We start from the raw sequence: 14,804 nt of genomic DNA on the forward strand, positions 1-14,804 counted from the left end.
TATCAAATGATTGAAATGAGTGACGCGTTTTGCTTAAAAAATAACATATTTTTAAGTACGTATTAGAAATTGATTTGTAGCGTATAATGTATAATGATAAAAAAAATTTATTTTCAAATCTACATGCAGCTTCAGCTAATGTTAAAGACAGCAATTGGAAAAAGCAAATCGAGAGCACAGATCTTTATAGTCTTTCATATCTTCAAATATAATTATAAAAAGCAAAGAAAAATCATACTATTTCTATTATATCTTTCTCTTCAATACAATATCAAAATGCATCCAACTAAATTACTAGGTAGAAGGGAAAGAGGACACTTGGTAAGTTAACGTATTTTTTGAAAGTAAAAATTTGTGACGAATCACTTGCTTGACTTTTTATCAAAACACATCGAGCTAAATATTTTTAACAATTGCTTGTATCCAATAAATGATAGAATTATAATTGATTTGCGCCGTAAAATCTCAAGATGTTGATAAATCGATACTTTTATTATGTTATACAATATTCGTGCGAGACGGAATATAGAGCGCCACTTACATCAATATGGTTCCACTTTTTTTTAACTCTTAACAGTATGGCACATTTACCTTTTATGTTTACTTCAAGGCTTATATTTACTTATAATCTGGAAAATTCTAGAATTCTGAGAGAATTTCTTTTTCCCCCCCCCCTTTTTTTATTATTGAAAATGAAAGATTTTCATGGAATTTTATCGGTACTTGAGGGAAATTTTTGAAATGTTATTTTCAAAAATTTAAATTCCGTCTCTTTCTAAAAATATTTGTTTCTTTCAGCGTTTTTCTTTAAAATTATAATGCAAATAGATTGACAATCTATTAGCGATATGTATATCATATATATATATATATATATATATATACGCATATATATTCGTGAACATTCTCATGTGTTTGCGACTTTTTATCGACAAAATCAGCGGAACAAAATAGTTTCATCATACTACTCCCTATTGATATATTTATCTATATTATGGATTTCACGATCCTCCTAGTTATAGAAAATAATAAATGTAGTCTTGTAAAAAAAATCCCTATCTTGTACTAATTTACAATATATGATTTGTTTGCATTGCTTACACTCCAATTTATTTCAAAGTTATATTAGAAAATTTTTTTAATATCTTATCTAGATTTTTTGAGTAAAAAATATCTGAAAAAAAATTGGGAATTCTTGAGGAATTTTTTTTGCAAGTAAACACTTGATATTTCTTATTTATGTTTTCAATGGATTTACAATTGTATTTTTTTCACAAGAAAAACAACATTGAAAGACGGATTTTTTATCTATTGATTCACTAATTGAAAAACTTGGCGATGCATTCTTTACTGCAAAACAATTTATCTTTCTTTATCGCCATTCTGCCATTGAGTAGATTTCTTTTACAGCTGTAGCAGCAAAAGCAGACTTGAGTTGCATGAAAATTTAAATTTTTTATAGCTACTCCTTGTTGATCAGCAGCAATCACTATATTACAAGCAGCGCATGTTTTTGCGTATGATTTTTGATAGCAAGGAAGGCACAGTGGTCGATCGTTTTCGGTAATATATTGTTGTCCAGCCAATGGCATGTCACAATCCCAACAACAAAAATGCTTCACGTGATAATTGTGTCCCTCTGCAACCGTATACTCCCGTACAAAGATCAACTGCAGAAAAAAACACCATTGTTGAGTAAGTATATAAAATATAATTTTTGAGAATCGTATAATGAAGAATGGTTCACTTACCTCGTCGCAAGCGAAACATCGAGGGATTCCAAGAAACGTGGCCAAATCTCTTCCGCAATACAAGTTACTCTTGTAATAAAAATACACGAGATCCACCAACAATTCGTTGCATACTGAACAAACGAAACAGCCAGGATGCCAGGATGCGTTATTAGCCTTCTCCGCGATTACGACTACGTCGCCAACGCGAATGTTGTCGTGACATTTTTCGCACTTGTGCACTTTTGTCGAGTCTATCTTTAAACCTTCAATGGCCTCTTGTAGAGAGTCCGTAAGTTGCATATCACCCCCAACGATGTGAGGGAACACTTGGTTTTGTAACTGTTCGGAATGTATCACGGACGATTGCAGGACCGAACTACTTAACTCGACCTGCAACGGATTGGATATACATACATCGATAGGATTTTGCGAATCAGAAATTTCTATTTTTGCCGATAGAACGACATTTGTGGGAACCGTAGATGTGGGATCTCGTATACTGCTTTCCGTAATGGAAATCGCTTTCTGTAATGGAAATGTATCCGTCAGCAACGGGTCGTTATTTGCCGCTTTGTTATTCGACAGCAAGTCGCATCGTGATTTTCGTTCATTTCCTTTGATATTATCAGGTACAATAGTCGAGTCGATTACTTGAGAGTAAGAGACTTTATTGAAAATTTTTCTATCTATTTCTGCTTCGTAAAGATCAGTGCTTCTTACTTTTGCCTTTTCTGCGAGACTTGCCGCAGGGAATAAATTCATAGCAGCGATAATAGGTGATGCCGTCACTACAGGCTTGTCGACATGCAGGATACAAGCAGGATTGTTATTCTCCTCAATTCCGCCATCACGTGGACGTAATATGTCACTTACTGTGTCTAACGGTCGGGAGAATTTAGACACAGCGTACATTGCTGGATTCTTCGTGGCGTTATTATACTTATCAGCAAGTTTCTCCCTTATAAATGTCAATCTCTTCTCGTCCAATGTGCTTCCAATAATATCATTGGCGTGTACAGCACTGGGTGGAAGAAGGGCGTCCGCAAATATCGATTCCGCGGAGAAAACTGTCTCATCATTAATAGCTTCTCCACCATGTACTGCGGTGCACATGGTGGTATCAACGAGATTCGATCGGATCTCTCCGTGTTGCTCGAAAGCATTTCCTCCGCAAGGTACGTAATTTCGACAAGTATGCTTTTCACGAGCGGATACGATTTCTTGCTCAGCGAGATGTGTGAAAATCGAAGAATTAACTATCTTATCATCTACCGTAACATTTTTTTCGTCTACCTGCAATACGGTATCACGTTGAAGGTTTTCATAAATCAATTTCCCTTCGATTGGTTGCGATCTCGCAATATTGCTACCGGCGGACACATTGTATACATCCAATGTACAATTGTACTCTTCTGTACTCTTCATTAAGACCTCATTGTTATTTATGACTGTAGCAGCGGATTGTTTATTTTGACGAGCATACGGACCTTTTATGGCAAAGCTACTCGGCGTACGTAATTGAACACCAGTGGGAAGTATATGAGATTTGTGCTGTGGACTGCACTTTTGCATATCAGTTGCATTGACAGGTGTCATTAGAGAACGGTCGAATGGACGGACACCGAACATCTGTGAAAATAATATCTCTATACTAAAACAAAATGTGTGCTATTTATTATACAAAAATAAATTTGTTAAACTTGCTTTAAGCAAGCCTTCGATAAATCGTATAAATATCTATGGTACTTGTATCATCTTATAAATCTGCAACCATAATCAAGTCATATATAATCAAGTCGCCTTGTTACTTACTTTCGTCACTTTGCCTTGCCCTACATATTTCTTTATGTTTTCCAAATATTTTTCAAATTGTTTCTGCTCTTGCTCGCTAAGTTGATCACAAACTTTATAATCGATATCGTGAAGCGGTAATTGTTTTTGCAATAACTGCCTTCTCAAAACAGCACCAACTGATCCTTTAATCGGCAATTTCTCCGTGGGCAAAGCTTTCATGTAATCCACAGCAAGTTCTTTAGTTGTATCCGGCGGCACCCACTCGAATGTTGTTTCATCGTCATTTTGTTTCTTATTGTTTACTTGCAATCCTAAAGATCAATTTTTCTAATATAAACGCGCACGCATGCACACACACGTACAAAATACTTACGCATGGACTTCTTTTTAAATTTTCCGCTTGATCCAAATAGTAGATCAAATTGTGGGAATTGATCGTCATCGACATCGTGATCGTCCCGACCACATTTACAATTCTTGCAAATTTTTCTCCAGAAATGAAGATCAAGACCAGGACACATGGAATTACAGTTTGTGCATGGTGCACCAGCTCCAGCTTCATGCGCTAAACGTGGCTGAGCAACGTAAGACAATCAATTGATGACTTTCAATCTTAATTTTGTATAGATACCTACGTTACATTCTTTTCCTATCTCTTGAATCAAATTAAATTAAATTACATGTTGAAATGTACCTTTTGCTTACGATTTTCTAGTTCCAATAGCCACTTTGGGCGATTTGTCAGTTCCTCCTCCATCCTTCAGCATGAAGAATACGTACTTAATTGAGCATCAGACTTGTATCTTCAATGTAAACTTATCTTGTGTGTCACTTGATATACACATACAATACAAATGTGCATGAATCATCAAAGCAACTATTTGCACCAATACTCGGAGGTATTAGAGGTATAAACTGTCTCTTCCTTTCAAAAGCTACGTGTACACACACACACACACACACACGCGCGCGCGCGCGCCAGTTTTCACTCCCCTCTACTGCATTATTCCGGCCCCGCCGCGAAGTGGGGACACTCGTTAAAGACTAAACGAAGATATACTTACTGACGAGCACTATGGTCACGCAGAGCATTTTATGAGTATCAAGTGGGACCAAGTGACTTTGCCTTTCATTATATGTACATACATTGATTTGCACATTTGAGCGCGTTTTGTGAATCTTAATAATATAACAAAGATAATGAAAATAAATTCCTCTGAAATCCTTATTTCCTGTATACACAAATAAATATTGTTCATTTGTCACATTTGTCATAAATATGTAACTATTTCTATAATATTTATACTTGTGTAATGATATGAATATCTGTTAATGTAAGCATTGAAGAACTCAAAGGAAAGGAACTAGAAGGAAATGCTAACTGCGTTTACATTTTACACACAAGTTTTATACGTATACTATATATACCTATATTTTTTTTTAGAACACGTATATTAAATTATATCAAAAGAATGAAAAATATATCTCTTAACATGTGTATCTTGTACAATTTATATGTCTAACATTTTCATACTTGAAAAGCCATGTCAAATTCTTCTTGCGATATCTGCAATTAAGTAGAAACATTATATAAAAGTACAAAAGTAGAGTAGAATGACTGGGGCTTATTTTTTTAACACAGAAACTTATTTTTATAACGTAGAAAAAACATATTACCTTCTTTTTCTTAAATTTTTTTATTAATGCTACATCTTTCGCTAACTGTTCAATATCTTCCTCGTTTATTCGTTTTCTCTTCTTTTTATTAGAAATTGTTAAAAATTGTTGTTGTTTCAATTCCTTCCTTTTCTTTCGTTTACTTCGTTTCTCTCGTCTCTCGAGTTTTTTCTTTTTGGTTTCAGACCAGGATTCCACTCGGTTTTGTTTACATTTTTTCTGATTATTTGTCCAAACACCAGTGCTCTGATACTCGTTCAATCTTTTAATTCTGCACAATTCACGTTGTTTGTGTACATAAGGTATCGTGTTTACATCAATTTCAGGACCAATAAAAGATGATAAATTCTTCCCTTTGAGCTCCGGCATTTTTGGCATTCTCAAAAGACCGAAACCCATCGCCAATTTTCCCAAATCAATATCTTTTAACTGAAGAATTAAATTACATTCGTGTTTATTATACGCCTGCACGTATGAAACAAAGGCACGATTGGCTTTATCAAACATAAGTCGATCCCTTTGTTGCATCCGCCTCATGCACTGTAAGCATTCATCAATAGTTTCCTCGTTTAATTCTCTTTCCATCTGACGTAGCTCGACTTTTTGATTTCTTTTAATGAAATCTACATATGCACTCTCTGTTTCTAGAAGAAATAGCAATGCGTTTCCTTCATTACCGATTCTCGCAGTTCTACCGCATCTATATGATAAAAAATAAAAATTTAGAAAATAAATCTTTAAAATATTGATATATCTGTTTTCCATGTATGTAATGTAACGCCTATTATGTTACCTATGTACGAAACTGCTTGCTGTACTGGGAGGATCATATTGTAACACCCAGTCTATTTCCGATATATCGATTCCACGAGCCATTACATCTGTGCATATTAAAATGCCATTTTCGGCATATCGAAATTTATCAAACACTTTATATCTCTTACTTTTCATTTTACCGTGTAAGGCAAGTACGTTTATCGATGGTAATAATCTGCAAATATGCATGCGTCTATATACGTATGAAGCGTGTGGTGCGCGCGCGCGTATATGTAACATATGTGTGTTTATTAAACAATTATAATACAATTATTTATACTAGGGATACCCCGGATCGTAAAATTACTGGATATCTGATAGAACAATTATCTTATTGGTAGGAAAATAGCCAGATATTGGATATTTTTCAGACATCTGTTACAAATTCTCCAAAATTAAAAAAAAAAAAAGAAAAGCACACAATTATCCAACTGTGGAACAGGGTTGTTTGCAATATAGTTTCAACATTGCTAAATATTGAAAGTTTGAGTTCACAAATGTTTATGACATTAACAAATTTTTTATGACAGAGATAAATAATAATATTTCAGCATTTTTCGAACAATCTATTTCGATTAGCGATATAAATCATCATAGCTGTGCAAAAACATAAACTGTGCAACAAGTTCAGCTGAAAAGAAAAGAATTCTGCGTCAATGACGCAAACTTTCAATTTAAAATTTCAGCTGGACGTATTACTGGATACTAATGCTATCGATCGGATAGTGAAAAAATACCGGATACTGAATATTTCCTGGATATCCGGTGCATCCCTAAATACAAAGAATATTTTGTCAAATTTGATTTAAAACGTGGGTGCGTCAGGAACTAGATAATTCTAAGTTATAGTTTACGTATACACCAGAATTATCTGCGTGCACAATTCTTGAACGCATCCCATTACTTTCGACAGAAGAGAAAATTAGAAAAAAATCGATTTCTTAAAAAAGCAAATGTGATGTAAAATGAAATATGTTGTAAAAAATGAAATATAAAATTTAGTAGCAAATATAAAAACTGTTTAATATTTAATATTTTTTAATTATGTCCTTACGTCTGTATAACCCGAGTGAAATAATCCACACACGCGCAGGTAGGTAAAAATATCATATACTTTGTTTTAAATCCTACTGAACGTATAAAATCTATTATTACTGGCAATTTATATTCAGGCTGAACAATCGTAAAACTATTTTTTAAATTTACAGGCGTGGAAACGTTAGACTTTTCTTTCACAACAATTAATGCTGGATTTCTCAGTCCCGCTCTGATCAATTGCTCCAGTTCTTTCGTTTGGGTTGCAGAGAATAATCCTGTTCTTCTAAGACGTGGTAAATAGCTTAAAATACTATCTAAAGTCGCCGAAAATCCCAAGTCTAATAATCTATCTGCCTCATCTAATACAAGAAATTCCTAGAAGAATAAGAGTAGATCTAGTTAATAATTCGGGGCTCTGTGTTGTGTAAATGATATTATATTGGATTGGTCAGAAAGTTCGTGTCATTTTTTTAGCCATATTTTTTTAGCACAAAATTGTATTTACAATATCTTCGTCAAAAATAAACGAAATTTAATTTAAAAAAAAATGTTTTGAAGCTTAAAATTTCTAGTTTTGAAAAGTTACTATGTTTTTTGAGTTCCTGTGAGTTTGTTCATTTTTACATACAGAAAACTACGAGGTAAAAGAGATGAAAAATTTAATAAAAGAAGCACTTTGACTTTGTTCTATTGCACAGTATAATAATAACAACAAATATATTAGATTAATATATAATTTTGAACTAGATGTATAATTTTGAAAAAAAACAGCATGAACTTTCTGACCAACCTAATAACAAGAAGATAAGATACATACCAAAGATTTTATATACAGGCCCAAATTAATGTAATTAGACAGGATATCTTTCAATCTACCAGGTGTGGCAACAATAATATTTGCTCCTTTCTTTAATTTTTCTACATCTTTCTGAAGTGTCACACCACCAACCAATAATACTTGCTTTAACAATGGAATTCTTTTTAAGAACTCTTCTAGAATTTCACTAATTTGTATAGCCAATTCTCTTGTAGGACTGACTATTATCGCTCCCACTTCCATAGTCTTCCATTTTTCATTTCGTTTCTATGCACACATAAAAAAAATACACATATGCTTACTTTATACGTAATACAATTATATAAATCTTTAGAATAGCATATATAAATCGTTTTGCTAAATTATACTAAATTTGCCAAAAGGAAGAATAAATTAAAGCACTTTATATTGAAATTAGCTTCTATTTTTAAGTATATCTATAATCAATTAACTCTTTCACTTAATCTTTAGATACAAGCAATATTTTTTTAATACATCGAATGTAATGTATAAAATCAACATTATATATGTATAATGTAAAAGTTTCAAAAAGTATGCAATTTTTTTTAACGTTTAGAAAGATAAATGCACATGATGAAAGATTACTTGTAATATTTCCAATAGAGGAATAAGAAAAGCGAGTGTCTTGCCACTGCCTGTAACTGCTTCTGCCGCAACATCTTTACCATTTAATAATAAAGGTATACAAGCTATCTATATGTAAATACAACAATAGATATATGTAAACAATAGATATATAATCTTTTGCAATATACAACATGTTTCCATTTACATGTATCATTACACACACACACACACCACGCGCGCGCGCACACACACACACACACACAAAGTATGTGTGGATGTGTGTGCGCGCGCGCACGCGTGTGCATGTGCGTGTATGTATATATATTTATAACCTGAACGGGCGTCATATTGAAAAATCCCAACTGTCTGAGTGTTTTCAATACAGAATCACTTAGTCGCACATCTAACTCCTCCCATTTCTTTGTTTTCATTATGATTGTTTTCTTTTTCTTTTTACTCCCCGTTTATTCCAAAAAAACATTCAAACAATTTCTTCTATTTTTATAAAAATTATATCAATTATGTGGGATCCGCATCATTGATTTATGATGTATTTCAATGTTTTATATTGACCGTTGCAACAAACTCGCGACCGGCTTACTAACTAATGTAGAACCGGCTTTCCATATGCATCCGCAGAATATCGCATATAGTTAAAAAGAGAAAGCTCGCTAAACTATACTCGCTAAACATCATGCTAGCTCGTCCACGTTTTCCACATTCTTAACTAAGGGCACGTTCACACTTTGACGGAAAAGAAAGCGGTAAAGCAGCAGCCAATCAGAACTTGCACTAGTAGTCGATAATTTCTGCTTTTTGTACTGTTTACCCCGGATCTACAATAGATTTTTAATCAACTTTCTACAATAAGCCATTAGTCATAAATCAGAAGTCAGAATCCAAAAATTGATGACTGTGATTGGCCAATTTTTAGCTTCTGACTTCTGATTTATGATCTAAAAGCTTAATGTAAAAAGTTATAAGCTTTAAGCCATAAGGAATGGACGAATCACAATCACTTATTCTTCTCGCATTCGATTGTTATTAGTCAATTTCGTACGCCTTAAAACACCTTAAAACTTAAACACCTATTGTAGATCCGGACTTAGGGCCATAGCACATAAATAACTTAAGGCAGTAAAGTATGGTCTACAATAATTGTCTAACACATCGTCGCCAGTCGCAATGCTTTATGACAGCCAATCAAAAGCATCACTAATTACTATTGACGCTGGCTCACACATCAGCGCGATGTTAATCGCGTGCGACACGCGATATCCAATGAGTGTACAGCTTTATCGATATTTTCATTCTAAAGGTATACTGTTATTGGAGGAATAAGACATAAGCAATAAGGAAATCAACATATTAGATTGGCTTACGTTATGGCCTTATGGACTCTACTGTGATTGGTCAATTCGCTTATTGTCTATGTTTTAATGAGCGGTTCAATTGCGTACTGTAACAATTGCTCACTGCCAATCACAGTGATTTCTCCGTAGGATATTGGGTTTTTTTTTTGTACTGTGATTGGCTTGTGCGCAATTGAATCATGAGCAATTTCCATACACTCTACGTTTTATACTTAAATGTTTGCTATGACTCTTACTACCAAGCGAATTCTGATTGGCTACTACTTTTCTGCTTCCTGCTTTTCCGTCAAGGTATAAAAATACCCTAATGCACTAGCACGTGTTCCAATTGTATTAAATCTGGATCTAGAATAGATGTTTTAAGTCTTAAGCCATAAAAGAAGGACAAATCATAATCAATTCACCTCGCATTCAGCTGTAATTGATCAATTTCTTATGATTTAAAACATCTATTGTCCCGATTTAATGCTTAATGCAGACTGAACCATGGCGGAAGGAATAACATGACACGGGATAACACAATGTGCTCATTTACAAGCGTCTCTCTCTATATATCATAACGGGCTTTTTACAATAAGCCATTAGTCATAAATCAGAAATCAGAAGCTAAAAATTGACGACTGTGATTGGTCAATTTTTAGCTTCTGACTTCTGATTTATGACTAATGGCTTATTGTAGAAGGCCCATAAATCTCCACCGTCTCTGTTTATATCGCATAAGAGACAAAGCTTCTTTCCTTATTTGATACACATCATAATACGCATCTTAGGGCGCGTTCACACCTTGACGAAAAAGCAGTGATCAATCAGAATTCGCGTTAGTAGTAAGTAGTACAAAAAGCTGAAATTGTAGACTACCTACCCTAGAGTTTTGATTGACTGCTTTTCCGCTTTTTTGTCAAGGTGTGAACGCGCCCTTCGGTTCTCATTCTTATAGAAAGAGAAACATAAAAAGTGTTAATAAGGAAAGATTCAGTATCACGACAGTCAATTTCACGACGCGAAACAGGCCGGTATTCATAGTAGATTCTTACATTTATTAAGACTGTCTTAAGTACAATCTTAAGATGTCATAAGTCAATCCGAGAATTGTATTAGCAATTAACATCTTAGACATTATTTAAGAATTTTAAAATAAAAACAGACTATGAATACCGCCCCATATCGTGTTTCACAATTGACAGCTTTGTCTCTCATGCGTATTCGGCGACATCCATAGAAATGCGTGATCTACAATGGCAGTAGCAGTAATGGATGAGGTTGTAAGAGTAACAAATTGATCAATCACAGTTGAATATGAGAATAATAATCGATTTCCACGCCTATCAACTACTGTTACTGCCCATTGTAGACCATGCAAAAGAGAAACGGCGAAAATTTAGAAAAAGAGTAAATACTGGCCTAGTTTCCACCGAGGGTTTAAACCGGATCAGAATGTAAGAACCAACCAACTACAGTCGAGTATTCCTCTGTTATAGTCGAACGACAGGGGAATGCTCGACTGTAGTTGGTTGGTTCTTATATTATATTTCGGTTTAAATCCTCGGTGGAAATTAGGTCACTGAGCACACATGTTATCCTTTCCACCATGTGGGTAGCCCTTAAATCAAGTAGACAGTAAATGACGCAACCAATTACAAAAGAAATTAAGAGAGAAGAGATGAAGAGGAGAGGGAAAGAGAGAAGGGAGGGAGGAAGAGAAAGAGAGAGAGAGAGGAAATGAAGGGCTTGAAGAAGATACACCAGAAAACTGGTTTTTAACGTATTGATTTTATTTTGATGTTTTTCTTCTTTTTTAAATCTCTTTAATATAAAATCTGTTTAACGATGCCACACATTCAACTATCTCTCTCAGGCAAAAGTTGTTTTTGCTTCCTTCCATTTATATACACGATTAGGTCTAAGGCCGTAGTTGTTTAACTTTCTTTTCCCAATCGGTATCGAGCGTAGACAAAAAATTCATCTGAACGGAGCCTTTTACAAGGGGAATCTGAGATTAATGTTTGAGATTAAAAAAGAAAAAATCAAATATTTTGCACTTCTTTCTTCTACTCGACTCGACATCAGTGTCTTGTATCATCAAATTTCTATAGATCGTTTGATATATACACACACACACACACATATATATATATATCTAGCTCGGAATAAAACGATCTATTTTTTTCTTCCCATTTGTTTTATTTTGTCCCCTTCTTTATTTCGACATCTGTACAACGCGCAAATGAAAATGTTTTCACACATCGTTATACGCATACTTATTACTTCTTACTCTACACATGGTCACGTGACAAATATTAAGTTATCCTTTCAAATCTAAACAATCGAGCGAGTACGGCGCATTCTCTTTATTCTGTGTCACATCTTCGAACGGAATAAAGAGTCTGCATAGCATGAGTTTACGCATATGTAATTCAAATGATGAGATACGATGCTGATGTTCTTTTTACCTCTGATCTCATCCCTTGTCTTAATTGGCAGTATATGCTACGTTCAGATAGATTTCCAAGTCCATGGTATCAAGCATTCGCACGTTTTCACTTGTCGACAAGAGGTACATAATTGGGCGAAGAATTCGTCATTCTAGAATTACGCATTACTTCACTAATTACAAGTCTCTGCTAAGTATGGTTAAAATTATTAAAGGATGTATCATGACATGCGTCGTATAATGAAGTAACAACTGTTGAATGTAAGAAATGATGAAGCTTCGCCATGTTTTCTTTTCTACATCTCGCATATGTATGTACATATACAGAGGCCAATCTTTGGTAATCTGAAGCTAGCGACAAAGTTAATAATATCGAGCTTTTCTCCCTTTTTCTTTCTTTTTTTTTCTGTAACAATGTGCTTCTCTCGTTATTAAATTTCGCGTCTGTTATCGTGTATCATTAGGAAATGAGAAGAAAGGAAAACAAATTGAAAGTACCGAACCATTGGCGATCAGTAAGTATAGTAACACGAGATGTAGAGTTTACTATTGAAACCAATTGTTAAAACTTGGCAAGTAAACTCGACTGTGAAAACGTGCAAATTGTATACATCTCGAATGTCTGCTGTTCGCACCGTTAACGTTAGCACGATTTGTCAGTATGCAAATGTTGTATCTCGCATACTCGATGTAATCTTTCGCATTCAAAGATCCTGCGCGTATCAACATCTCGTAACAAAACTTATTATCAACAAATCGCAGAATCGCATATCTCGCTAGCGTTTTACCCTGCAAACCGTACTCCAGTTTTGTTAGTTATCGCTTGCTTCATTCAAATCTAATTCGAAAAAGTCGTGTGATCGTCCTATCCTCTTTTCTCCGAGTTCTTTCTTAATGAATGGAATCGACACGCAGTCACGGGCAGAAAAATATGCCACATGCCACTTCCATATACCTTATTCTCTCTCACATAATTGCAATAATCATTTCGATTAAAAACAATGAATAGGGGGGAGGGGGGGGGGGGGAAGCCAGAGAAAGGGAAAGGGAGAAAGTATTCGCTCGCGCGCGTGATCAATCTTGTTTTTCCACTTGTTACTTGATATTATAATGTAACGCAAGCTATGTTGTATGTATGAGAAAATTAAAACTGTTGAATTTAAAATACGTCTATTGAACGCGAGCGGCGTATATTTTCTGCACACATTGAGCACTACTCGATAAAATGCACGATCCAAAAGATCATTAAATCTTTCTCCGGTACACATGCTAATCCAATAAAAGTCAACTCGTGGGAATTTTGCGAAATTGCATAATGATAAACTATCATTTTACAATTTTAAAACTTGATTAAAATAATCAAGAAAATTTTTACGGGACTCGATAATACAGGCCATAGGTCATTCAACGATCGACCTACATTTGAAATAACAAGTTACCTTCAAGATGGTCAACGCTCTCTCCAATCATTTAGAATCATTTATAGTACCATACGGGATATCATTGATTTGTGGCTGAAAAATATATAATCGGCCTCTCTTTCCCCCCATTGTAATCAGTAGTAAGTGTATGCGAGAGTTATATAATTTCAAACTGCTCATCAACGCAGAAAGTTGACGATTGATGCTTATTTATATCGATTAGTACATAATTTATATCGATTAGCGATCGATAAATCGAGAATGTGTAATTAAAGCGAGCAGCTCTTCGAGAAAGTTCCAACAATTGACACGCCATCATGAAAGTAACTCAATTTTGAAAGTCTTATCCTACCTTTTCAGAATACTATCGCTCTTCCTTTTCTTCCTTTAATTTATGCTGCGGCTACTGATTGTGCGGTAAAATGACGGGTATAGTCTGCTGCGCACCCGGAGGTGGCTGCGATGGCAGGTATTGCATGTGTTGTGGTGGAATTGACGGTATATGAGATGGAATTATAGGGCACATAATCGGATAGCTCGGCGCGTGACCTTGCGGCGGAGGTTGCGGATATGTAGGCTGTGGAGTACCAGGTGGATTATAAGCGCCCGGTGTATGTGGTTGATTCGGATTGGCTGGGGACGGCGTTTGGCTAGGTGGCTGCTGAGCTACATGAGGATGCGGATGAGTGTGTGGGCCCATATATTGTATACCAGGGGCTTGCGGCCCTTGCGAGTCATGGTGATGATGGTATGGAGTGGCCATATGAGGTGGCGGCGGTGCCTGGACCATTCGTACCATTTGTTGATACGCCGGTTGTCCTGGATAAGGCACCTGGAATGGATGTATAGCTGGTGCTAATAACGGCTGTCCCGTTGCTGCGGCCACTTGCATCTGAGACGCTATATCTGGCGCGCGATGCTGCATCATAGGTACTGTAAAAAATCGTACAATAAATATATATATATATATATATATATTCTATTTTATATTTAGCGTGTATAATTATGCCAATCGGCAGAAACAGCAAAAGAGAAAAAAACTACAATTGATCTTAAAATAACTTGGAAGAAAGCAATTTCAAATTTGTTGAATGTAAGATCAGTACGCAAGATTGT

General features: G+C 35.1%; 3 protein-coding genes across 7 annotated transcripts in view; all 3 read right to left on the reverse strand.

The window, feature by feature from the left end:
* Nucleotides 1-362: 362 nt before the first annotated feature.
* Nucleotides 363-4,362, reverse strand: Tes (testin LIM domain protein). Its single transcript, XM_011065965.2, has 5 exons — nt 4,222-4,362; nt 3,901-4,102; nt 3,546-3,838; nt 1,752-3,362; nt 363-1,670 (listed from the first exon to the last, which is right to left on the reverse strand). Exons 1-5 carry the CDS (start codon nt 4,282-4,284, stop codon nt 1,320-1,322), a joined length of 2,520 nt encoding a protein of 839 aa, XP_011064267.1. The 5' UTR covers nt 4,285-4,362; the 3' UTR covers nt 363-1,319.
* On the reverse strand, nt 4,223-9,282 carry LOC105151966 (putative ATP-dependent RNA helicase DDX55 homolog). Of its 3 annotated transcripts, XR_015547658.1 has the most exons (8): nt 8,796-9,277; nt 8,482-8,589; nt 7,876-8,142; nt 7,075-7,433; nt 5,998-6,195; nt 5,205-5,904; nt 4,956-5,094; nt 4,223-4,759 (listed from the first exon to the last, which is right to left on the reverse strand). XR_015547658.1 is itself a non-coding variant. In XM_087414210.1 (7 exons), exons 1-7 carry the CDS (start codon nt 8,892-8,894, stop codon nt 5,056-5,058), a joined length of 1,770 nt encoding a protein of 589 aa, XP_087270336.1. In that variant the 5' UTR covers nt 8,895-9,277; the 3' UTR covers nt 4,223-5,055. The 3 variants fall into 3 exon arrangements, 2 of the variants coding, with proteins under 2 accessions (XP_087270336.1, XP_087270337.1); XM_087414210.1 differs by having other exon boundaries at nt 4,223-5,094; XM_087414211.1 differs by lacking the exon at nt 8,482-8,589 and having other exon boundaries at nt 4,223-5,094; nt 8,796-9,282.
* Nucleotides 9,283-11,587: 2,305 nt separating this feature from the next.
* The window catches only part of LOC105151963 (uncharacterized), a 7,765-nt gene continuing 4,548 nt past the window's right edge, over nt 11,588-14,804 (reverse strand). For all 3 annotated transcript variants that reach the window (XM_087414496.1, XM_011065963.2, XM_011065961.2), the window contains one exon: nt 11,588-14,621. In XM_087414496.1, the coding sequence (XP_087270622.1) occupies nt 14,092-14,621 (530 nt within the window). In that variant the 3' untranslated portion in view covers nt 11,588-14,091. The remainder of the gene's footprint in view (nt 14,622-14,804) is intronic.

Source organism: Acromyrmex echinatior, chromosome 16, assembly GCF_024713525.1.
Source record: "Acromyrmex echinatior isolate Ae372 chromosome 16, ASM2471352v2, whole genome shotgun sequence".
NCBI classification, from domain to species: domain Eukaryota; kingdom Metazoa; phylum Arthropoda; class Insecta; order Hymenoptera; family Formicidae; genus Acromyrmex; species Acromyrmex echinatior.

Excerpts from the sequence above, each read along its gene's own strand:
- Tes (XM_011065965.2), bottom strand. The coding sequence starts at position 4,284 with ATGGAGGAGGAACTGACAAATCGCCCAAAGTGGCTATTGGAACTAGAA. Across the intron at positions 4,103-4,221 it reads TAGAAAATCGTAAGCAAAAG|CCACGTTTAGCGCATGAAGC; the intron begins GTACATTTCAAC and ends TACGTTGCTCAG. Across the intron at positions 1,671-1,751 it reads GATGTTTCGCTTGCGACGAG|TTGATCTTTGTACGGGAGTA; the intron begins GTAAGTGAACCA and ends TTTTTTCTGCAG.
- LOC105151966 (XM_087414210.1), bottom strand. The coding sequence starts at position 8,894 with ATGAAAACAAAGAAATGGGAGGAGTTAGATGTGCGACTAAGTGATTCT. Across the intron at positions 6,196-7,074 it reads TTCACTCGGGTTATACAGAC|ATTATTACCATCGATAAACG; the intron begins GTAAGGACATAA and ends GCATATTTGCAG. Across the intron at positions 5,095-5,204 it reads AAAAATTTAAGAAAAAGAAG|ATATCGCAAGAAGAATTTGA; the intron begins GTAATATGTTTT and ends ACTTAATTGCAG.